Source organism: Trichoplax adhaerens, genomic scaffold (assembly GCF_000150275.1).
Source record: "Trichoplax adhaerens TRIADscaffold_4 genomic scaffold, whole genome shotgun sequence".
NCBI lineage: Eukaryota > Metazoa > Placozoa > Uniplacotomia > Trichoplacea > Trichoplacidae > Trichoplax > Trichoplax adhaerens.
Window position 1 is genome coordinate 1,888,349 of NW_002060946.1, and position 27,536 is coordinate 1,915,884.

The following is a 27,536-nucleotide window of genomic DNA, read 5'->3' on the forward strand; positions in this document are numbered from 1 at the left end:
GCTATCAACATTGGCAAATAAATACGAGTATGGGCGACGCTAATGGCTATTGCACCGCATCTTATAGTATCCAATAATTGAATTCTTGGTCAGTCAATATATCTTAGGCAAATTCGTTATACTCAATTTAAGCAGAGATATTCTGTACGTGCGTGTATCCACTCAGTTTAATACAGTAAAAAGCAACATAACGAAAATAGAAATTACTCCTTTATAAGCTATTGAATCACTAGATCACTGTATCTAAGTCAAAAAATTTCAACCAATACGTACAGTAAGGAAGTCATTCAGCTCTGCCATGTACAGTATTAAGCTTTACATCGTTTTAAGGGAGCTATTGAAATAAAAGATTGAAGTTTATTTTGATTCAGATTGAAAGGTCTCTTGTGTAGATAAATATTAGCTGTTTAAAATTTCAATTATAAGGCTAAATTACAGGAATTCTTCATTGCCAGCCATCATCACCCTAATGTTATTTTAATTTTGCCCGGTTAATTTATTAATGATGATGTAATGGTTAAATTACTCAACGTTTCCTGAAATACTTTTGTTTACAAATATTGTAAGATTACAGAGTGCTATAGCTGTATAATTTTGCATACAGATATCTGAGCAAACTCATGCTTTGGCGAATCGTCATAATAAAATTATATTAAATTACTCACAAATCCAATTTAGGGTATTACATTGGCTATCAGTAGTGCGGTTACAGCAATGGATGCCCGTAAATTATGAAATTTTCATGAGACCTTATATAATATATACAGATTATCTTAAGGACTAGTCCAAATCCGTGCATCTCAAATAGCTTTAGAAATGTTTTACCATTTGCTACCGATTAGTCATTTACCGGTCATCACTATTACATTAATTCTGTGCTATGTGCTTCTTTCGGCTGTATTGAAATCTTTTTCCAATGCATATTGAATTGATTTTCTAGTTCTTACTCTATCTGCTGCGTATTATTCAGCACCTAAAAAGCTGAAGACTGGCAGTTGACTATGAGAGCCATCTCGTTGGACTGGATTACCATTTTACCGCCCATCAAGAATACTTTTAATATAAAAGTTAGGAAAATAGTGTAGATTGTAATACTATGATTAGCGCAATAGTCCTAGATTTGAATCATCCATCGTATCTAGCAAAGAAATCCGTTTAGTAAAGCCCGGCTCATGTCATTTAGCCGACAACACAAATGTGACATACTGCCATCGGCAAAGTCAATATCAGCAGGCTTTGATCATAATCAAATTCATTGTACAATATATTGAGCATATCCATAAAATGATAGCAAAGGTATCCTGCGTTTACACAGCATCGATTCGAAAATAAGCCAATAAACTATTGTATGATACAATACAGGGCCGCTTCCTGACACACTTCCGCAATACTCTATAGGGCCACACTAGCGACTGTAAATAAATCTGCAATGGTCCATAATATATAATAGGTGGCCAAATCAATCTTTGCTCAAATTATTAGTTCTAAGTCTTTTTTGTATGCTAGTACTTCGCTATTGTTTCATGCATGTATTTACTAAATCTGCTTTTTTGAAATTTCGTTTCTATCTTTCGTGACAAGTAAAAGAGTCACAAAGTAACGGAGAAGAAATGTCAATCAATTGAAGAAATAGGGTGCAATCTTGTGTTAAAGTTGTATTTCACGATGAAAATGACAATCGTTATCAAAGGAAATAATCAGCCACTACTATTAGACTTGTCACTATCTTGGAGATTCGTTAAAATGATCCAATTACAGTTTATAATCTACGATCTACTTAAGGTCCCCTTGCCTCGCGGGAAAATGAATCGTGATCGTATCATAAAAGATGACTGCCGCAATCATATTATTGACTCTTTCAGTGCTAATTTTCTTGGTTACCCTGCCAACTGTCGTAGATTGATAGCCAATTATCATACAGTACTGAAATAAACATGTCAAGTAGATCTGTTAACACCCTACCCAATGTTTCTCGTCTTAATTAATTATTATTCAATAGAACGAAGGTCACTATTGATCACCAAGTTCAAATTTATTACTGTAAATTTAATTTTAATTATTTTTGTGTTTTTATTCTCTCCATCTGTTATCCTTCATCATTTTCTTTCATTGTTATACTTTAGCTACGGTAAAAGCAGAAAGATAATAATTGTTTATTATCTAGTGTCCTACCAGTCGTCATCGTCAAATGTTAGTCGATAGTAATTCATCTATTGCAAAGGTAAATATCCGAAATATTGTCGTTAATGTAAGCAAATTACGAAGCCCTTGCAATGTTTTCCCATTTCGTAGATGTTGATATACTAATTCACTACTGTCATATGTATTAAAATACTTGTATCTGGTAAAATAACATCAAATATCAACATAATGCATCCTTCTGTATTCAATAGATAAGCCACCGTCCAAAGATAAATTCTCATATATACTTACAAGGTGCGGTTTATTGAGTCAAATTTATGCCCCCCAAAATACCTGTCATCCATTTTTATCGCCAGCTAGCAACGCTAAATTCAATATCTTCGTCGATCTGCATCTTGCACCCATGTTGCTAGATGAAAAGCATCGAGGGTTAAATTAACACGGTATACGTTCATAGCTTGTATCGTATACCGTTTCAAGCTTTACTGCGAAAGAGTAAGAAAGTTATCAACGTTCAATTCACAATATTAACAATACTTTGACTATGCAAGGGGCAAATATTCATCTACATTTTCATCATGGTTTTAATGATGACTGTTACGGTAGCGAAGATGATGATTATCAGGTTAATAGATGGAATGAAATTGGTCAAAATTTACAACAACTAGCTGATCAATTTGATTTGCAGACAAGGAAAAATTCTTCTTCTTGCTGGAGTAAAAGAATAGTTCGGATGGTTTTACTTCTTGGGATTACCTTAATAATATTTGTCTTGGCTTGGATCTACGCCTTTCATTGAGGATTAATGATTCACTATAGTTGCGATTGACTATGGTAAGTCGAGCATCCAGTAATCTGCACTTAAATAGCAAACTAGCATAGTACCTCTATGTTACACTAGAACAAAATTGATGCCATCATTAATTATCAGTATTTCTTTACCCATTCAAGAAGATAATATATTGTAAAAATGAATTTTATAGTTTAAATTAAATGTGATACCAAAACATTTTAATGCAGTCAAGTTTTATAGTTTTCGTCCTCATCAACACATTTATTTGATGAGTTATAATCCGCGTTTAAATCAAACTAATTAACGAAATTATTAAAACTTTTGCATTCGTAGACCATTCTTATATCATGATCACAGCCTGTATAAAAAGAGAAAAATAATACCGCCTACGCTACGTGTTCTTCTCCTTACAAATTGTAATTGTTACCGCGATATTGCTTGGGTTGTTTAGTTACGTTAACAAAAGATGGCTACTAAATTACAGTATACGCCTATGCGAATTAAAGTACTGTAACACTTTTCCAAAAGATAGGAAAATTTCAGCTCCGCATAGATGTTATAGTCTCTCACTTCGCATAATTTAGTATCTACAATAATAAATCTACTTATCATCAAGTTATACACCGTAAATTGGATTACTCTATGGTAAATTAATACTAGCAAATCGATCAAATACATGCGAATCTGTCGATAATAATAATGTTGCAATTGAAATTTCTCGGCATATCATAATGAAATCAAGTTAATCCTTCCTATTTTTTTCTGTATCATCAAAGGACTGAATCACTTCCATGGATTTCATTTGATACCAATAGAATTACCGATATTAAGGTACCGAATTTCAGTGAAACTCGCTGACAAAAGCATTTTAACTGGATACGTCATTTCGACAACTTCAAGCGGTTACTGTATGAAGATCTAATTACTAAGAAGTTTGTAGAAACAAACATATTGCTGCTATATTGTAAATGAACTATAACAATATGCAACCAATACTTATCGGTATTGATCGCGTAGCTGCAAGATCCCCTACTGTATTGATTGCTTAAAAGCGTGTTAAAATAGCATAAATTAAGTAACTGATTGCTGCAGTATTTTATTATACTGTATATACACGAGATGCTTTAAAGAAAAGGCGCCGGTTCGATATCAAGCAACAAGTTTGGTGTCAAATTGAGTAGGCTTACAGGCAGGGCAGCTTGGAAAACATTTGTTATGAGGCGGTGCGAATTGTAAGATATGAATAGCATGATGTCATGCATAAAAAGAGGCTTTTTCTCGCATTTTAAGACTAGAGTTAGTACAAAACTGCCTGTTCATAGAGTACCTTTTTACAGGAAATCAGTAATACTAAATCGTATATTGATTTTGTTGATAGAAGTGCTGCTACATTTACAAAAACTGATCATAAACTACAAGGAACTGTCTAACTATTTTTACTTCGTTCTAATTCCTGACATACTCATAGATTCTAAATAATAATTGATTTAATGCTTGGAGCTGTTAGAGTATGATATATCATTACAGATTGATACAGTTTACGTATTTTATGACAACATCAGAGGATAACTACGTATCTCGATTAATGTTGTCACTCGTTTTAAACAAAGAAATATCTATGCGTGCACATTCATAGTACTATTTTAATTTTTAATCTACTATGAAGTAAAGCCTTGCGATCTTAAAGGATAGCACGGTCTTGACTTTTTTTGTGCTTCTTTGCTAGTTAGATGTCAGTACCTTTGTTGGCTCAAGTGAACAGTAGCCAATCGAATAGTTAGGCAATTACTTTTGCCTATGCACTCAAGTACTTTAGTACTGGTACGTAATATTGATGCGCTTTCCGCTGAACATAGCTAAATTTGAATATGTTATAATAATTTAAGCTACATGTATTATCATAAATCATAAATTGTAAAGTTACATTGCTTTTGTATAAGATTACAGGATAAACACTTATGTTATGGTATTAAATTTTTATTATCCGAATAACAATAAAAATTTAAGAAAATTTTCTATATACATAACTCATTTGCGAAATTGTAAGTTGTAATATATGACATAGCTAGCCTATTTATCCAAAATATATCTAATCCTATACCTTATGTTGCATGCCTAAAATCATTTATTGATGTACCATACCGTATATGTTTTTGCGATTTTTATTTACTTATGGCTTTATGAGCTATGACTCACCGAAGTGCGCCATTATGTAAAACTCGCATGACTGCAACTCTTTGGCAATCAAACTTCTCCTGGATTCCCTTCAAGTACACTAGTATTGATAACGTACAGTATCTGAATATTATGCCGAGTCATCTTGCATATTCTTAACTGATGTAATGTAGGTTAAAACTTACTGGTACCATTATGAAAGTTCATATAAAACATTAAGGGTTCTAAGTTAATGATTTGAAGCATAATTAACTATTTCTAACGTATACCGCAACAGTACAAACAGTATAGTGCTAAAAACAGAATGAATTTATATGCATCTACAGTACACCGTATCAAAAGAGATTCTATTTTCACGCACTGTTAGTAGACATTTGTTGTATAAATTTGAGTGTGGATATTTATGAAATTGCACATTAGGATGCAGTGTTACCACCAGCGATGACTGTCTACTGGCAATCCATAATATTTACAACTATACAAAGAATGCTATCGGGCTTACTCCTATAAAATGTAACATATCTACCATAACATACAGGAATGATATTTAGTTGACAGCGAACTCTACAGTACTTCAATATAGATTTGTCACCTTATGCTAATGTCAGGTAGAAATAAGCTGGCACTAAGATAGACGGTAATATAATTACATATTTAATAAGGCTTTGGTATAGGTGAAGAACTGACAACTATCGCAGACCAAAATTTTTAATACTAGAACGTACAAGACATTCATTCTTACTTATTGATACTTTATATCATCAATACATCGATATACTAAAATTCGCAGTAGTATGGTATATTTCACTTTACCGCAAACTAGTATTTCAAAATAAGTTAGGGATAAAAAAAGGTAAGATATAGAGGCTGACCATGCTTAGAGTTTAATTATTACGTTAAGAATTTAATTTAAAGCTTCATTAACCATGACATTGAATACATAAGTAAGTAATGGAGTAAAAGCATAATATTCAGATTATATATCTTTATTATTACGAATGTGAATTCATGTGATTAGTTAATAAGGTAGTATCAAATCCTAAATAATATAGACAATAAGTAGTTGATTAATCATAAGTCAATAAAGTAATTAGTAGAAATAATGATGTGATGTCAAAATTTTTTGATTATCAATCTGTCATAATATTAATCAGTAATGTTGAACAATTGCTAATAAAAAAACATCAAGAAATGAACTGCTTAAAGATTTATCTTTCGGTAGAAGTCAATGTAACTCTTTAGATTGATAGCCTTTAACCTATTGGTATCAAATCTCGTTTAATTCAGTTCAATGTGTTAATATGTTGATTATACTTTAACCGTTGTAAAACTTATTATTAAATGGCCTCCCTTACTGGTGCGCAATATAGTGTTAAATCACGTTAAGCAGCAATTTCTCGAATTTTCATCACTCCTAAAAGGATGATGTCATTGTAAGCTATTAATTACTTGAACGCCGTGTTATACGAACGTATGTCTTTTCTCATACATTGTTAAATTGCTTACCTAAAAATAAGAGCAATGTAAAGAGTAAAATAACAACCGTGTAAAGCTTTGAAATTAACGCGCATTGAATATTAATAGGATAAATTCTGAAGCTCAAGTTGTGTACACTGTCGGAACCAGTACTCAATTTGACAACGGATGAAAGTATTCATTAATATCATTACCGCTTCAGCGATTACATTTTAAATCTTACAGGAAATTTTCAGGAAAAAAAATATTTCTATGCAGGTGTAAATAGTATTCCGCGAAAAATATGGGATTTGTATTAACGAGCCATGCGTACTTTATTAGGCGGCCGACAACATACGAGCAGATGCCATTAAAGCTTCTTTCATTATATAACATATTATAGCGTGCTTTCGTATATGAATCAGAAAAGCATGAGTCATACTGCGTATTTAGTAAGTGAACGTATTGGTTAATTTTTGTCGTCGGAGAACCCATATTGAATTCGGCGCCGTTTCTAGACAAACCGGGCTGTTGCATCTTTGTTCACGGTATAAGGAGTATCAATTTATAATGGCGTCGATGGGCAAGTTAGCATAATGTACAGCAGTAAGTTTACATAATAAGTATGTATATTTATGTAGAAGTCCTACGTAATATTCAATATCTAAGCTATTACGACTTTATCAGACTGGACGCCATTGTACGCAAACAATGTGACCTTTATAAAAAAGTCAATCTAGCAATTTATTGCCTGTATTATGACAAGATTGTTGATAAGTGAACTAGCTTGCGATCCATTAAGTTATCATTTTAATTCAACAGGACTTACTACTAAGTTAGTAGAATTTACTAGATTAGCCTACGCTTTAAACAAATAATGTACAGAATACTTGAGTGACTGTGAATCCAATGTAGTAGTAATATACTGTAATATGCATTAAAATTAATTATTATTATTTTTCCCTTCTAGTAAATATACGACGGAATCTATTTTTTCTGAATAAAATGTATATAAACAATCAAGGCAATAAACAAGAATATTCAACATCAATTTCATTTTATTTGATGGGGAATCGTAAATGGGTGTTTATGTGCTGTTTATTGACATTCAAAATGGGCAAGATTATGCCGTAGAAATGTAACCTGTTAACATCAACACGCAGTACAATACAGCAGTATTAGTACAGTATATGTCCGAGCGATCAGTTCGTTTCAATGCCATTTGATAGAAAGGAACAAGTCAACAAACAACACACTGCAGTCGCCGCTTTACATGCAATTCTATTCTTCTGTAGTCATGGTAAATCCAATAAAAAATATGTTTCTTGCATCGGTGACTACCATTGGATCCAGTTTCACAAGTGGAAATGCTCATTGCGTGTATGAGACAAAAGGCGGAAATTTTATTAGCGTCTAGTTGTTTCTTTTTTTCATGTCGTTGTTGATCTCTCTTTACTATTGCCCACTCACAGTAGAGTGGAGATTTTGTTGCATTCTACTGAGGGCTGTCCACTGTCCACACTTGACAGTGGTGTACTGTGGCGTTTTCAATTTTTATTTTATTTTACTTCATTTTATTGATTGATTTTGTTTTGAATTTATTTTGATTTTATTTCATTTCCCATCGGCCTCACGACTGCACTCTGCTGCAGTCGTAATATTGACCGTACACCCGTACAGTACAGTACAGTGTACAGTGTACAGTGTACAGTGTGGCGGGGATTGATGTGTTTGTGATGGTGACTACACCTGACACCCGGTATACTGAATCCACGTTCCTTTGTAAAATGCGCGGGAAATGTAATGTCAACATTGCCTCTCACTTTTCATTCATCCTGGAACCTTTACAATACATTGTACTGTAATTTACAGTACAATGTATTTTTGGATCACAATGATCACTTCTTCACCAGGTTAGAATGACAGGTGCAGTGGAAAAACTTGAAAAGGCAAGCTTGGACACGTTTATCACTCACAGCTGAGCACTGTACTGCACATCATTAATATTGAGTTGATGAACAGGACTCTAGATATCGATACAGTATTTACTGGATAATGACGCCATTTCAATCAGGCAAATCGATATTCAACACCGTATTATTGAATTGGGTTTGGGTAAGATGATTTCCCACCATCACCTGTTCAATGATGACCGATACAGTATTTGGTTATCACGCAAACTAAGTCACTAAAAGTACGATGTTGTAGATCCGCACTATTTCATAGATGCATGCGTACGGTATGGGTGCCTCGGACAGAGTTGAATGATCGTTTTTTTGAACACAAGCCACTTTCCTGTCCTATAACATATAGTATTATGTTGTATTCGACGGTAAGTACAGCGATGATTTTATTTCTATATCCGTTGGGTTAATCGTGAAAGGGCAGCATTACAGTGGCGATCATTGCGTGAGGTTCTTTTGTTCGATCAATACAGTACAACTAAGATTAGAATACTGTAATACTTCCTTTGCATAATCTTGTACAGTGTACAGTACAGTAGTCTAAATCTCCATGTAAATTGATGTCAATCACGGCTTACTGATCCAAAGTACAAGTGGATGCCAATGTTCCGTAAAGTGATTAATCAATTAGTTAAATAAACATGAGTCAAACTTCTTGAATTCATGATGCATGTGTACTCTACACTTATTGTACAGTACAGAATAGGGTTGTTGCGATATACAGTGCAAAATGACAGAAACTTGTTATGATAAACAGTGTAAAAATGTTGATGCTCAATTGCACATTTTGCAATCTGCAGACTCCTGAGTGTAGTCGCTCGGCAACGAAGACTGTACAGTGTACAGTACGGACTGGCGCTCTCCAGTAGTGAGTAAATAAATAAAGTACTGTACTCTAGAGCATGTTGGCCACGACAGCATGTACAGTACATTGTACAGTACAGCGGGATTAAATTGGCTGGCACTAAGGAAAATAAGCTGTGTAGGCTAAATCAAGCCCCAAGTAGATAAAAGCTTCAATGCAGACGTAGCCCAATAACTCAGGGATGTAAACCTGGCTTTCATTTCTATCCATTTGTTCTTATTTTTTCTCGTACAGTACTGTAGAATCTGTAAATAATGGAAAATTGTTACAGTACTGAATGAAAATTGTACAGTTCGCACAAATCCCGCCCATTCTCTGATAGTCTACTGTACAGTGTACTGTACATTGTACAGTCATTTCAACTCACACATGACGAGGAAGGCTTGAATAATGGAATACAGTACTGTAATAATAATAATGATAATTATTATTATTGTTAATAATATCATTATTAATCAATCGTTCCAGTACTCAATATTTTTTTTTTTCTAATGTTGGATTTGTGAGCAGACAACAACAACTTCTTGTCAACATAATAATTACTAATTATACATACTGTACTATATATACAGTACTATACTGTATAGTGTATACCTGCATTTGTTGGTGAACACCCAACAACATCAATAACAATGGCTATCGTATTCAATTTCGCTAGTCATTGCAACTGACATAACTTAACTCGTGAAATGGAATAAAAAGTTGAATGAGTAATGAATTGAGTACAGAACACCATAATAGGATCATACTGTATAGTGTATATCCATTGTTAAAGAAGAGAACTGTTGTTGGAATGATTACGCTAAAGATAAGGTCACGAGGAGGTGGACTATACAGTACAGATCATCATGCACTACCGTACTGTGAAAGTAGTGTACGTCAATAAAGCCGGGCTGGGAACACAGTAGTCGTTGTACGCTTATCCCTGGGATCGTTAATGTGGATGACGACTATCGTTCTGTGTTACCTTTTACCGACGTTTCATAATAGATCTCTAGGAAGTGGTATAGGTTGATCAATTTATTGATATTCATCAGGTGGTTGTACTCTTCACTAGAAAACTTGGAGTAACAAGTCATCTTGATTTTTTAACCCAGGATGAAATGGAATTTTTGTTTTGAGTGATTCATCCAACTACAGTACCGTACTTTGATACTGGTAGTCAGGGCCTACTTACTACGATAGCCTACACGTCCAAGTTGGAGTAGAGGACAGTCGTCGCAGTAGTCTCTAGTTAGTGATTTCATTTTTTATTTATTTATTTCTATTTATCTTTTCTTTTTTATTGATTTCAACCTGTCATGGGCGTGTCTGTACTCCACAGTACGCTCAATCTACAGTGCAGTGCCGTATTGTACTCTACAGTACAAGTACTGTAGAGATGGAAAGCGACAACTACTACTGTACTGTACCGGTGCGGTCTCGTCATCACGGTTGGGAAGTTCAAGTTGTAACCAGTCATAGGGTCATTGGAATAGTACGGTATTGTACCGTGCTGTCATGTACCGGTACGGCCTCATCATCGCTGTTGGTAAGTTCAAGCTGTAACCAGTCTTGGGTGATTGGAACAGTACGGTATTGTACTGGTGCTGTAATGTGAAGTACCGTACTCAACCGTACCGAACCGTACCGTGCATGCTCGACAGTACGTTCTGCATCCTACAGTACTTTTTCAAAGTTTGGACTTGATGTACAAAAACAACTTCTTCATCTTTTACTACTATAACGCCACCAGTCTTGCCCGAGCATACAGTCGATCTTTTCCTATCCGTCGCCTATGACAGTACTAGCTTACAGTACAAAGCACAGTTCGGTACTGTAAGGTCAGCAGACCCGTTAAAGTTCACCACAATATAAAACCAAGCTTCGCTCACTTTCATAGTCAATTCTCAAAAATTTTTACTACCGTGTAGTGGAAGATTGCGTAACAACATTTTGCTAACGCTCTTGATTGCTTATATTTTTTTTTTTTCCTTTTGCCAACTTTTCCAGTCAACTACTTTCAACTTTACTTTTCAAGACTTTAGAGTAGATAGTAACATCTTTTTAAGCCTGTTTTACTGTCATTTTATTCGTCCAAAATACCGTCGCCATTTCAGTGTAGTCATTTTCATTGAATCGAATTTTCACTGTCAAGTGTACACACACACAACGATACATTACAAACGCGCACAACGATGGATCAAGATACAACCAACGAGATCGATGAACAAGTTTGGCCTGATATAGGGGCTGATCTAAGGCTCCATGCAGACGAATTTGACAATCAATATCGCCGAAACTCCAATCTTGAAATGGTCATTGCCACATTTGATGGTATAGTTCAATCAGTGCTATTTCATCAAGTTCTCCGGATCGTACTTCACATCACCGGCAATTATCATCGCCTCTAGTCTTGTCGGATTCATCTCTGAAAATTGCGGTAAGTACACTAGTAATGCATACATCAATTGATTGCCTACCATCAACAAAATGAAGGCCAAACCTTTCATCAACTTTCTATTATACCATGACTTGTTTTGCAGCATAAGTCCCCCGACAAATGGAGGCTTTTACACGTCCAATTTTCAATCAGTTTCTGACCCTTTCAACATTCCTTTATTTCATTTTATTTCACTCTATCTTAATATCGACAATACGCGCGGTCAATCGACCACTTCCATACGCATTCTAAAAAATATCGTCACTGAAATACTTGAAATCAAGAACGCCGGCCGTATACGTTATAAGGTCTTTGATCTAGTACATTACTGTACGTGCATAGGGCTTACCCCACCAAATAGAGAAGTACTGTACAAGTATACGGTGTCTTATTGATTGGATGATACGCTTATATACAGTACTTGAATTAGTTGATCTGTTTTCATCGCAGTTGAACTTTGGAGTTACTATAAATTACCAACAAGTAACTGACTGACAATAATCATGCACCAGTATTGAAGCACCTTTGTTGTGTATTGGCATTTCCGACTGGGTTTTTAATATTTGTCCAATGGTGGGCTTATGACGGTAACGACAGAGCTAATTTACTTAACAATGTACAAGTGTATTAATTCCTTGTCATGAAACGATCAGTCATGCAATAGCTCTTGTCGACTACCGTCGGCTGCTAAAAGAAAATCTTTCTAGTATTTCATCATTCAGCCTGAATGATTTCGTAGCAGGCGAAGATAAATGTTGAAGCGCTGCACACATCAACTTCAATTAATAATATTAAATAAACTTCATTAATTCAAAATCAATTGCATATAATAGTTCGTGTCGCATGCTTGATACCCCTAAATATACATTTAGTAGCTTAGCCAGAAATCTTGCTTCAAACCACACTTTAAAACAACATCATTTTGCTGAATTAATACTTACTAAAGAGAAATATCCAGAGTAGCAACTCCGAACTGTTCTTCAAAGTCGAAATACCTTTGCTGGAGTTGCCCTATGGAATAGTGACGGTCATTGCATAGGGCCCTGGAAGTAAATTTAGATAGTTTAAATACAGTGCATTCTGACAGTATTGCACTCATAAGAGGAATATCATTGCCTAACTACATAGACCACCAATGACCAAGATTCATAATAGGATTGGACTGTATATATTATAGCTTGTAATTTACCGAAATTATATTTTATTGTATTATTGTCGGAAAAATAAGACCTGTGCTTTCTTGATCACTATAGACAAGCCGGAAACCATCCTCAATACATGAGGAAAATGATAATGGCCCAAAAGGATATCGGAGAACGGACTCGTAAATGCCAACAAGTATGCTTTTCAACTGCATTCTTTATCAATTGGTAACTATTGCTAAGATTGACAGTGTGATGAAAGCAGAAACTAGGAGAAAATTGGTGGAGAAGTGAATTTCAAAGATCACTTGTTAACCGTGTTGCTTAAAAAGTTGCTAGTTACTTACTAATTATTCCGTATTTAATCCACCCACACGTTTTGTTTTATTACGCGTGCAAAATGCGTTACAATGAGTTGTTCAGTTTCTTGGTGACTTGCTGATATTTCTATTTTGAAAACGATGCATTAGGAAAGCTCTGTTGGTTTAACTGCATTGATTTATTTCGAAGTTGACAAAGGTACTGAAACGTAAACGATCATTACCTGTTGAACTGATTAAACTGCAGTCTCAAATCGTTAAACCCAAACGACTGGAAATGGTTCAGTCGTTGTAAGGGCATATATACGAACTGTGGTGTTGTTGCTAGATGTGATTTTGAAACACAAGTAAATCCCAATAGCTAGTACACACTGTGCTATTTTGTCCTGTCTAGTCTAATGCGAAATTTTTATCGGAGGACAGTATGTGCATACATTATATGACATTATATACATATATATACATATATATATATACATACTGCATATAGGCATTGATTGCAAAATAAGCTACAAGGTGTTACTCGATGAAGGTTTTGTGTGCTCACCATTCTGTAACAGCCAGGGTGTGATGGTTGATATTGAAGGATATTTTTATGTTTTTGTAATCTCTGTATATTTGCCATGTGCAATGTACAGTTACTTACAGTAGGCTGTCCTACAGCACTACGGCATATTGATTATTGTCAATGGTATTATTTTTTTATTTTAAATTCGAGACCCTACTGTGTACATCGTACTTTGTTAATTAAATTGTATTTAATTTTTTATCGTTTTATTAGTCATAAAGATTTTACAGGCGATATTTCGTATCACTAGATGTAAATCACGATTGGATGGAACTCCAAATCATTTTTTTAAGTTACTGATTCTTGTTTTATTCATGTACGATTTGTATTTTATTTCTAGCTCAACATACAAATACCATTACTGTAGTATTGCAGTATGGGTTTATCTAAATGTAACGTAAAGACTTTGGAAATATAAACAATGATTAATAAAATATGCTTATGATCATGTCTCTCTGAATTTACTTCTTGTGGTTATTTGTAACCACCAACATGCAGTACGTGTATATCCCCTCCAAATAGACAAAAATGAGAAAATACTGTATCCTATTTACGGCTGTCACTTCCATAGGTATACTGTTCCACCTAGGTGATTAACAGACGATTCTCTTTTACTGAATATCATTACTATCAATAATAATGACTCGCCTTTGCCCCCATAGCAGTGTAATCAAGAGATTTAATTTTGTAATAAAAACATTATAATTAGCAATTGTTTCCTTCCGCACGAAACGCATAGAGCGTATCGGTTAGTATACCTTGTAAATTATGAAATCAAGTGAATGTTTCAATTAATCTTATTATATGATCAATTAATAAATCATGACACCCAGGCGTCGATTGCTGCTGAAAAGCCACATTCAACCTTGATTGTTTAGTATCTTACAAAATACGACCATTTTACTTTGTTAACTTGTTTCATAAAACTGATGCAAATGCGTCAAGTCAATTTTAGTGCAATAAATTTAATAATTATTTAGGTATGCAGTATCCTTGCTACTTTGTAAAGGATCCCATTAATCCAGTAGTAATCCTTGTGTTTATTTCTCGCTGCTGTGCATACTCTGTCAGGTGTTCGCATTTGACATGATAGACGCAATCAGCTCTATAGACTATATAGTGTCCTACGGATAATGGCGGTATAATTGCGGACAATACGACTGCCACAAGTCGGTAATAACCTTTTTTTTTTTTTACTATGACGTCAGCGCATCGAGAGATGGCGAAAAAAAAAAAATGTCCAAGAAAAAAAATTGGTGTTGTCATCGATTAAAAAAAAGTTTTCCAACAGTTACTATTGTAGATTCCTACGATATCGAGCGTTATCATGACAAGATTTACGTGTTTATAGCCAGTTTAATCTATTTTTTACATGTCTAGAAAGATTTTTGAATCGTCGAACTAGAGAGTTCATCAAGATTTGAAGGATTTTATTTTTTTGTTTTTTATCGCTATGGACGGTCTCGCTGGCGTTGACAGACAGACAAAAAAACTTTTGGAAAAAAATCTGCCAATTTTTTTTCTCGGATTATTTTTCATTTCGGAATTCATGATGATGAGATGATACGAATAACACGACCAATCAGTGGAGAATTTATTAGACAATAACATTAAAAAACTTGTCCCCTGTGTTTTTTTGATATAATTTGATACATTAAACTTAAAAGGCTTTATTGTGTTATTTAATTCTATAATACTGTATAGAAAAGAAAAAAAATCACAGCAATAGGCATTCAATCAGTGAAAAGACTGTAAACAGTACATAGGTATACATTAAGGACACCTTCGCTATACAACTCTTAATATTAGCGGTAAACACGCCATTGACGTTTGGCAATTTCCATTGTCCAAAAAGTTTTTTTGCAAAAGTTCAATATCTTGTGAATCCCCTCTTTTTTAATAGGTAACCAATTGTTAATTAAATGTTTTGTTAGTGTCTTCAAACAAAGAAAGGGCAATATTCTTCCTGATCACCTTAGCTGTAGCTCGCTCGGTTGTCAACTTTACTTTGCTTACAAACAATAATCTACGACTGATTGATTGATGAACTTAATTGTGCAAAGAAATATACAGATCATCTGAAAGCGAAATGACCGCCTATTTCCACAACTACGAAATAATTAATGGAAATGAATCCAGGTTGTCTGAATGTTTGACTTACTTAATGCTCATTCAATAATTTATCATACGCCACTCTAATCTCGACAAGAAGCTATTTTTTGGGAATGAGATTTTACCCTACAGTTATCATTATTGCCATGAACTTAGGCAGCGTTTAGTGTAGCAATTGTTATACACTGTATTGCAAACGTGTAATCATGCTTATAACTTTTACCAGATGGTTCTGTAAAGTTAGATAGACTAAAGATTTAATGACTACACGAAAAGATAAAAACTCCTTGGCTGCAGTGTCTTTATTTAATTTGCATGCAAAAACGCAGTTGAAACGTTTAAACGTTTCAATGTTTACTGTAGGCGGAGGTTCCTCAAGGCCATTCATGTTCTTCAGTTAATCATGAAATCAAGATTCTCTAAGTACATACGGCACAAATAAATTAATACATGATTGACATGGCGTTTGAAGAGATTTATAAGCTACTCGATCTAATTCCTTATCTAATTCTTATCATGATGGGGCTAGATATCACACTAACCCTTCTCTCTGCCATGTATCAACCTCTAATTTTAACGGACTTGGTAATTATAATATAAAAACACTTTTTATCAGTCGATGGGAATCATAACCTGTTTAAATTAAACAGATTCCATGTATGGCACAAGATAATAAATCACTTTACTTGGTGAAGATACAGATCTCTATGTCCGATCATGACAGTCTGCATACTATCCCCTACAATTCTAGTGCTGTATACAATAAAGAAAACAAAATGATAAAATAAAAATTAACATTTTTAATAATTATTATTTTTTTCTTTAAATCAATCGGACTCCTCCCTCTTGTTGATGAAAATTGAATATGATAGACGCATATCAAATAATGTCAACTTATCATCGACCCACCTCTTCGTCCTTATTTTCTTTCTCTTATAACATTGATCATCAATCCTAGCGCCCTAAGTACATTCTAATATCAAGACCTCCTTCACTAATAATTATAATGACAACCTCATGATAACTTGTCTTTACAAGTGCAATGCTACCACTAGCCATTGGTATATTAAGTGTTATGTATCCTACGGTAAAAAGCTTGTCGTTAATTTTGCAAATGTAATTACGAAAATCGAATAATGATGCCAGGGCTAAATATTTTAAGAGACTACACAGTTTATTATGGTCGAACAATATAGCGATTAGTTTTACAACTCTAACTACTTACTCAAGTATAATTGAGTTTGTGTAAAAATTATTTTATCGTTACCCTTTAATATTAAAACCGTAACCTTGTGGCAATTCCCTTCCTAAATTAGAGATTTTACTCTGCTTTGCATATAATTCTAGAGGTGATATTATGTATGAGTAGAATGGATACAACGGTATCGGTGTGAATCTAGGCTAATTTGAAACATAATAATCGTATGTTTATGCTATCGATGGACTGTATACGTACAGTATGTGTTCATATACTGTCCATAAAATAAAATTCAATAAATTGACGAATCCCCTATTATCTTGATCGGGTCGATATTTTTGTTGAGCTTTGCTACTTTTTTTTCGTAGGTCTTTAAGTCATCAATGAGGGCATGGTAGTACAGCTAATATACACATTGTATGTAGATATACTGCTACTGATTTTTTACAAGTTGCCAATTAACACGTTAATTAAACTGTCGCGTATTAGACTAGTAATGACGTAATGAAATTTTTTTTATTTATTTTTTTTAATATCCTTTTTTATACTATATTGCTGTACTTTGTATATATATACTCGTATATAATATTTCTTCTGATACTTCTTAGATGCAGCTGCTATGATATATTAATTTGTAGTGAGTATAACTTGATGATAATACTATTTTGGGATTCATATCTACTGACTGTATTGCGAGAAATAGTTGCGATTAACCTTCGAAATAAAAAGATAAATTATTACTTCGTCACAATTGGCACTGTAATAGCAAAACTTGACAATAACACTTCTTTAATCATTATTATTGTGTAAATAGCTTTAGGTAAAAATGATTTTTCAGTTGTTGATATTTTATATACGATGTATCAATGAGCCGCACCTTATTGCATCATCATTTCATTAAATTTGTCTGTCCGTGGCTAGCATACGTCTCAGGCTAAAAAAGTTATAGACTGGTTACGATAATTGCATTTGCATCGAAAATAGAAATAGCTCCATTAAATCAACGAATAAACAAAATGGATGGAGAAAAATAATAAATCTTTGATTAAACAATAAACTTCAATACGGGAGCAATACGGAATTTTACGGCAGTATTATTAAAGTATGAATTTGGACGATACTTTATTACTTAAAACCCTATAACTAAATTGGACGATGGTACGGATCGTACTAATAAAATGCTGTATTTATTTTTCCGTTTGTGTACATTTATTTCTTCAATGTAACCTTACACTAATGATGTACTGCAGAAGCAGATACTAAGCTCAGCAGCATCGCTAGTCTACACCATAACCCGTTAATCGTAGGGCATAGTTGCACAACAGATACGCATTATAAACGTACGTGAATATGCTGTATAGTGATAGCCGACAGAAAAATTGTAACTGTATAAGCGGCTTTTTTTGAAAGCGCATAGCAGAAAAACGCTATCGTTTTCTAAAATCCTTACCTGTTAATATTGGTAAGCATATTGAGCGATTTGATCAGCAATAAAGAATGTCAGCATTCACTATACAAATTAATGCTATGTTGAATTCCAGCTCGGCAGTAATAAGTAGGTACTTATCTACCAAGCCGAAGCAAACTGGTGTAGATAGAGAATCGTACGTTCATCAAGACATTTTTAAGTGATTGGGAGACATAAAAAAGTATGTCAATAACAATTACGATTTTTTGACACTAAATACAAAATATCCTTAGAAAATTTGCTCTACGGCTTAAATTAAATGTAGTGTTTGTTAAAAATCTAGTAAATCGAGCATATAAAGTCAATGATTGCATAGAATTTGTTGTCCTGTGATAAATGATATTTTTATGAGATAGTATCTTCTTCTTTGCTTCATTCTTGTACGTAGGTTACGCTACCTAAGTATTATGTCGTCATAAAATATATACAGTAAGCCTTATACCTAAAACTGTACAGTACACGAGAACAGGCAAAAGAACTGTTCGTATATATTTATAACGTAATTGCAATATAGCCTTATGCTAATCATGGAAAAAATACAATTATATGTAGTGTGCTAACACGGCTAAGTAATGCTAAACTCTAGAGTATTTAAGTAAAATAAGTCCCAATAGGATATCTTGGAAAAATCTGTATAGGAAATAAATGTATTGAGCACAACATGTTTATATAAGCATGTTTGCATGCATGAACGAATATTCTTAAATTATAAGTTCTATCAATCTCTGTATTTCTATAATATATTAATTTTAACTGTTACTGCAATAAAGCTATCATATCTATAGAAATAAACATAAAATATCCGGAATATAAGCTTTAAAAATAGTCTTTTATATTTAATTACTTAGTTATGTGAAAAGTTTTGATATTAAGATAAATGGTATTTTATAACACAGTCCTACCATCTCATATTATCAGAATAAAATGTTGGCTCAGGAGGCGTCAAATTTACTGATGTTTAGTACTCGCCTTATCTGGCATACAGTTATAATCATAATATATTTTCAAGCATTGATCTCATTAGTTTTTCATCACGAGAAAACGATTGATGACACCATTGTTAAAGGTTAATTGGTCAATAAATAGTTTAGTAATTTTTGTATTTGGGCTCTTTGATATTTCGTAGAATGTAATATCCTTACGCGAAAGTGGGAGGTAGACTATTTGGCAAATTACATTTGAAGGAATAATAGTGAGGATCAACAAAGAAAACAATGATTAATCATCTTTACTTGAAACTTGTCGTATCAAGATAGATATCATATCAATATTCTAATAGCAACTGTCTATCGAAATGAATAATCGAATTGATTACTTTTCATAGATGGTCGTCATAATGCAGTATCAGTGGACTGTTGTATTTATTAATTTTTGACCCTTGTCTGGTGATGTAGGAATACACTGAAACTAATAACTTTACCTTATATTAAATATTATTAAGCTATATCTTAAAGAAAATAGTTTCCGGTATTCTTATAATTTATTTATCAAGTATTGAAGTGAGAATATTGTCTTGCAAAAATTCATTTCAGCTAACGTCAAACATAAATTCTATCGCAACTCAGTGTGACATATACGCAAACTAAGTACATTATTATGCAATACGTAATCATTCAGCCTACAGTAGTAATTAGATTATAGCTATCTGTAGTAATATTTCTTAAATTTTGTAGAATCATACTACGTTGCTTTTAAATCAATTGTAATTAGATATAGATTGTAATTTAATTAATATTGATAGAGGAAAAAAACGTGATGACTGCTGTCTGTTTACGTTCCTCTGACTTTAAAAAAATTCTTTTAGACCTATGATAGATTAGACAAGTTGAGATCTACAATCAATCAATTCAACAGCTTTAAAATAATTCATACTACATAAGAAGAATGCTGTTTTCTGTCAACTGTCATTAAAGAGTAATGCTATTTAATTTTCTTAACAATTGTAACTATTATAAAATAAGTTTACTCAATATCTCAATGCTGCTTCCGCCCTGCATTGTAGACATGCCCGCAATACCCGTAATTTGATTAATATACAGTTTACACTCAAATATTTGTATCTGTCACAGTTGTGCATCAATTCGTTCAAGAAAATTGATCTACTGTTGCACAGTGAGAAATTTATTTTAGTTAACCTTAAACATGAGTTAATATTTTTAATCTACTAAAGGTGGGATTCATATCTTGCTGATCTGCATTAGTACTCATGTTTTGTAACAGCATGTGTACATGTACAGTATCTCGTATCGTAGGACCCTATAGACGAAATGATATTGCGCAACATCACAGTAAAACGACTTCTGATTAAAATGTTGCTAATTAACGAAAATTGTAAAATATTGTCCTTCAATTTAACTGTATTCTCGCCATGACAACAGCCATTTCATAAGTCAATTCTTTCATAATGATATTTACACCAGACCTAAAGAAGTCTAAGGATGGCACGTAATAGCATGACAGGTGATTTAATTCATTTGCCCTTATTTAATCTAATTGGATATTACAACAAATATCGTTAAATTGAAAATTAATGAATAATCTTTTTTAGGGTGTGTATGCTATGACCTTTATATTTATACTATATACGGATAGTTATAAATCTTACTGTTTAATATCTAAGGGTTTACATATTGCATAATTGTATGATCAGTTTCGGTACGGTATTCGAATTAGCTGCATTCATCGACGGTACTAGAAAGACAAAACTCACCCTTGACGTACTTATGTCTTTTTGCTAATGTTATTTTGTTGATTGCTGTCTATTCTTTCTATTGACGCCCGTAATTAATCTATGCTACATACTGCTATCTGATAAATTAATGTATCATTTTTTTCTAAATTAAGGTTTTCTGTGGTATAGAACGTAAAATAATGAAATATGAATTGGATACTAAATTGCTAGTGATGATTCTCTACAAATAGTAGAACGATCATAGCTTATAATTGGTTAAATATATGAAGCAAACCAATAGCGTGATTTTGTATTTATGCAATATAGTCACAAACACAGCAGGTGACCATATCGGAAGCAATTAAATTTATTACTTAAGTTTTATTTTAATATTGTAAACTGAAAAGTGCAGATTAAGTAATTTAATTAACATAGTCGATATAAGACCGCAGTGACCAAGAATCATGTTGTCAACCCATCTTCGGAAAGCCATTGTTGTAACATATTGTTTAAAATAGCTATTGATATACAATAACTATCTTTAATGTAATATAAGGAATGATGTGTAGTTCTAGAATGAGATTGTAGAGTCAGATATTTGGTTATTTATTGAAGTTAGAAAGTATTTAGCCCGTATCTAATGGCTTGTCCTGCTGTATACCGGTGTACACATAAACAAAACTAAAGATGCCTATTTACATTCAGTAGCAACAGTAATACCTTACGTTTAACTATAACAATGTCAACTCTGAACTTCTAAACAGGTCTCGTGCATTTCATGGGATGAATCTATGTGATAGAATGCACATCTGAAGAGTTTTAATTGTATTTCTTTCCTGTTATTGGCTATTAATAATGTATAACAAACATTTCACTATTATATAATGTATATGGTACAGACGGGTTATTCGTCCAGTCTATTTGCTGTCTAGTCAAGTTATAAATTGTCGGCTTGTAATGGCGGGTTACCAGCTGATCTATCGACTTATAAATTGACGTATTGCCAGGTCAGTTTATAAACTGAGACCCATGCATTCTGTCGTTTATAAAACTGTAAAGGCGCCGATCAACTTATAAACTAAATAAATTGCTTTTATAGTATATATCTGACCTGGTAATAGGTCAATTTATAAGTTGACCGGCGCCTTTGTAGTTTATAAACGGCAGAGCAATACGTCAATTTATAAAATGAATTAAAAGCTTACCACGTAGATTCGGATAATAAATGCATAAATGTAGGTGGATAGATAAAACGATTTTATGGTAATCTTTAATTGGTTACTTGAAACGTATAGATTGTACAGGCTTAATCTTCATGATCATGAGCAGAGGGAAATTTAAGTCTAGTTTCATCTTATCGTTTACAGCTCTTTAGATTGCCAAAGTTAAATTCGTTATCTAAATGGAGTTAAGGTCCGCTTTACTGGTTCCAGAAGAAGAAAACGAAGTATAAGTTCGTTCTGCATAATTGATACTTCAATCTTGACACTGCATCAACTCATACGTAATGTCCATTTATTTACTAATAATTTCCGTAGCAAGGGCATCTTTTTGAATTTTACAAAAAGTTATTATACACACAATAGTAAAGATTTACAAAAATTGTGCACAGCACTCAGTAATCAGTAAGAACGGCTCAAATTTTTAATTACAAGCCATTCATTCCTTCGTAAATACTAGAAGGGTATTTCCGGTTATATATTTCCGATTGTTTCTTAACGGAAGATGTCCATCGTGATTTTAATGTTTATTTGTTCAAATGCGAATTTGTCAATATGTACTATTGAGCCTTAAGAATCTCTGTAATATTATCCTGAGTTAACTGTTAAATAACAATCTCACATACAAATAAAGTAGTGTAGTCACGATGTAACGGATGGTTCTCGAGATAGTCTGGAATGAAATAAACAATAGAACTAGATTTCAATTAGAAGTATTCCATTTTTATCTTTATGATGTCAGTTTTGTAGCGCAACAGCGACTTCGGCAGATTTTCCTTTACGTAAGCGACGTCTACGTTTTCTTTTCTAAATTATATAGGAATTATAGAAAGTATAAATACTTGCTAGCAGTTTTTACCTCATTAAGATCAACTAAAACATCGTTAGAGAAACGTACTACGTAATATCATGAAAGCCCAAAGTGTATTTCAGCTATTCATAAATTATTTAAATTAACATTTATTACCGTTTCTTCTCCTGCAGTCACAATTTGTTTTTTCTTTTTCTTACAGGACAGAGGATTTGGTTCAGCTGGTCGTTTACGCTTTTTGCGCTTTATAAACTTTGTTTGTGATTCAGGAAGATAAGCCTTTTTCATTAGGTTTAAAACTTCTTTCTGGTACTGTGATGGCTGAAGTTTATCATGAGTAATCTAAACAAGTTTAGAATTTATTTTCAGTTATGACACCGCTAATACTTTGGAAGCAAATATATCTAAGGTTACATTCTTCGATGTTTTTAAGGCAGAAATTAGCTATTTGATTCAACGTACGTTCTCTGCAGTTGTTTTTGTCTTCATTGATGGCTTTTCAAGTATAATTGCATTATAATTGATATACAATATTGGTACACCTGCAAAATTTATTATTAATACGAGTAAATATTTTTGTTGAATCAGCGTCACAGCTATTGTAATCATTGATGACATATTATAAATTATCTTCAACTTACAACCAATTTTTCGCAACGCTGCCCGTAAATCTTTGTCTTGAGTTGCTACAAAGTAATGATTTTGATTCTTTTCTCCTAAAAAGGAAACGAATTAAAAATAAACAGTGTGTACTTATGAAGTTAATAAGGGTACAATTGTAATGTCACTGTGACAATAATTGTGCTAACAATTTCCACTAATTTACACACTATGATAAATCATGGAAGTTACATTTATTATGCAACAATTGATACATCACATAGAGCAATAAAACTGTAGAATATTTATACTATGCAGAGAGGCTTCAAAACGTTGCAAATATGGCAGTAGTGTGATCTCTGTATTACTAATTGTCTATCACAATGCAAATTACAATATTGAAATATCAATTTCAGGACATACTATAGCAACATTTCGGATTTGACAAATTTTCATTAGATCATGCAATACAATAAATATTACATGAAAGGGATTTATACAAATAAAAATCTTTCTGTAGTAATGGAATAATAATCAATGTGTAAAATAGGTGAAAATTGTACCAATAAGATCCAAAATGCATTCTGCAGCAGGCAAACTTGATTTATGGTGGCATTGCTTTTGGTAAAATCGCTTTGCAATTAAAACTGCTCCTAATAGTGATGGATAGTTGGTATCAACAAGGTTTCTGCCTTCATGAACGACGCATTTAGTTGTACCTTCAATTTAAGGAATAACAGATATTTAGTAAATCGTTTATTTGTTAATAATAGGATCGTTCAGACAAGGTATCTATATTTAAATAATTGTCTGAATTTTTATTTAAAATAGCTTTCTTTCATTAAATACAAAGATTGATGAGATTCACCATCAAGGATGCCTAGCATAGTTTAGGGTATCTATTAAACAGTTTATGCATTACTATCCTATTTGCCGAGTTCACCTAGCAGTAGCAGCGTTTACTGTATAAGAATAAAGTTACCGTCTAGTCTAGTTTACTGCATTTATGAAGAGATGTGTATACATGTACAATTGCTTACAATAGCATTGAAAGTGGCGTCGACTACACGTATAGAGTACTGCATGGAGGATATAGAAACATTGACAAATTCATACAAATAAGCGAGCTCGAGAATATTCTGTTCCACTTGATAATTTTATTTTATAATTGAGAATTACGTACAAAGGTTGACCGATCCATCCAAGTATTTTGGTAGTTGCTCCTTGATATAAATTTTGTTGGACAAAGCAGCTTGGCAGAAAGTTCCATCCACTATTTACGAGTGTGGGAGATTGTATCGCGCGCGTAGTACATTGATTTAGTTAGTATTTAGAGAGATCAGAAGAGAACAAGCATATATGATAGCAAAACAATTGCGATCGTTTCATAGGAGAGTTGTTATATTAAGCATATATGTCTATCGCATCATTTCTACTATAGGAATATGAATTAATAAGTTCGTAATATGCTTTGATGTATTCAGTGAGATTGATACGTTTACACGCATTTAGATAGGTCTATACTGTACCTAGTATTTGATAGGGTTCGTTTATACCCAAGGAATTATGATAAAATGACAGAATTCGTCGAACATGTTTTAACCTAGTAATTTTCATTTTGCACAGATCTTCTAAGATTAACAGAATAAAGCCAGGGTTAAGAGCTCGATCATGTTCATCAAGGTACACTCGACTATATACAAGATGATATCAATCCACTACGAATCTGGAAGTAGTGTTTAAAGCAGCTAGAAGATACAACACCATTACAGTAACTGATTCCCGGAAACTATCACACATTGATTTCTTAATACACAGTAGAAATGCTTTTAATTCATTCTAAACATTATAACTTGTTCGGTAACTTACATCAACCCTCCGAAATAACCATCGTAGCCAGAACAGCCATATATTGAAGTTGAACTGAACGATGGCCTGGGCTGCAACAGCCTTCAAAGGCTCATTTACGATCTAGTACCAGTATGGTACTGTCGAGGTCTACGGCGCACTAGTACCGGTACTGGACTTAGAAATCGATATGGTCTGATCTGGTCCGGAGCTTACAGTAGTTTGCAGAATACTGTAGAATGCCTGTACTGTACACTGTAGGGACTTCTACACTTGTACTGTACAGTACAGTACTGTACTGTACTGTACACTCAGTACAGTTAGAGTGTACAGTACTGTATGACTGTCGTACAGTGTACAGTACGTAAATTGCAGGTTCTCAGTACAGCACAGTACTGTAAAGTTCTATACTGTACAAGTACTGTACAGTACATAGTACAGTACACTACAGTATGACAGGCGAAACGTTAGACCGGCCGCATGGGCAAGATTAGTGCTATTCGGATTTTCTGAGGCAAGAAACGCACATGGCTGCAGCGGAGGATGATCGGTCTCAGATATGAATTCAACATGAACGTTAAGAATCTTCCTTGCAAGTTCATCTTTCATGGAAAAACTGGATCAATGTTGATCCGAAAAACTTTCAAGTACGAAAGGTAGAATAAAGTGCAATCCAGATCGATGTTGATCGCAGAAATTGTCGTAAAATGCATCTCCGATTCAAAATGAAGGACAAGTCTTGCTAAGTAAGGTGGCACATTGGAATCAATTATACAGTACAGTATATTTAGCTCAATTAAATTGAGGCTATGTAGAGTTTTGTCTACAAGTTTTACAATGTATAAGTTCAATGTTGAAGCCAAGATGATGAATACTTAATCTGTCAATCCACTGATCGTATAGTGTGATTATATCAAAAAATGTCCTCTAAGAAGTTCTGAACTGGCTTATAGTCCTTGTATATTGTTTTATCAGTGCAGTAGATTACTGTAATCGAACTGTATCTTTCACTTTGATCATAGGTTTATGCCCAAATGACGAATGTGCATGTAGAATCTCAGCGTGGTAAAAGCTCGCGATCAATTGTATCGATGACTTCTTTCGTGAGCTGCATCTCGGCGTTCATGACGATACGTGCAATTGATTAGACGAAAGCCTGTAAGTTGACCAGAAATTATAGTCAAGTTTAATGGGGATACTATTCCGAGGGTCTGAACATTACAATTTTTATCTTGCGTACATGAAAATCGTATAGGCTTGCAAAGAAAGTCACTTCCCAAGTTTTGCGCGAATCAATCATCGACATTCCGCAAGCAGTACTCCACGAGCCGTTTTCAAGCGGGTTCTCCTGTATTACGCTGTAATTTTCAGCATCCTGAAGGAGAGATGGCTCGTTCTTCTTAAATTAGCTACATAAACTGGGCGAATTGATTTAGTAAGTACAATATGTTTGTTTTTTTGACATCGGGTAGTGATTTGCATTAGCTTAGTCACTTCGACTTGTAATGGTTCACATGTCTACTGTACTGCAGTACTTTGTTCTATCAGTCGTTAGCTATTACTGTTGCTATATAAAGAGAAGAACATTTTCTATAGGTAGAAGTTGGGTTCATACAGAATGTTTATAAATGTCTATCAAATGAAAATGATGATTTCTATGACTAATTACCAATGGATCCTGATGATCTACAATTCTATAAAATGAATTGTATATGATATTAAAAGTAAATTCTGATTGTAATGGCGTCCATTTACGCGTGTA

At 33.5% G+C, this 27,536-nt stretch overlaps 1 protein-coding gene across 1 annotated transcript; it reads right to left on the reverse strand.

Annotated features, from left to right (window-relative positions):
• Positions 1-23,452: 23,452 nt before the first annotated feature.
• Positions 23,453-25,543, reverse strand: TRIADDRAFT_24331 (uncharacterized protein; the record flags this gene model as incomplete). The annotated part of the gene is made up of 6 exons (XM_002111839.1): positions 23,453-23,668; positions 23,789-23,868; positions 23,968-24,042; positions 24,490-24,645; positions 25,110-25,199; positions 25,456-25,543. 6 exons carry the CDS (start codon positions 25,541-25,543, stop codon positions 23,453-23,455), a joined length of 705 nt encoding a protein of 234 aa, XP_002111875.1.
• Between the last annotated feature and the right edge of the window lie 1,993 nt (positions 25,544-27,536).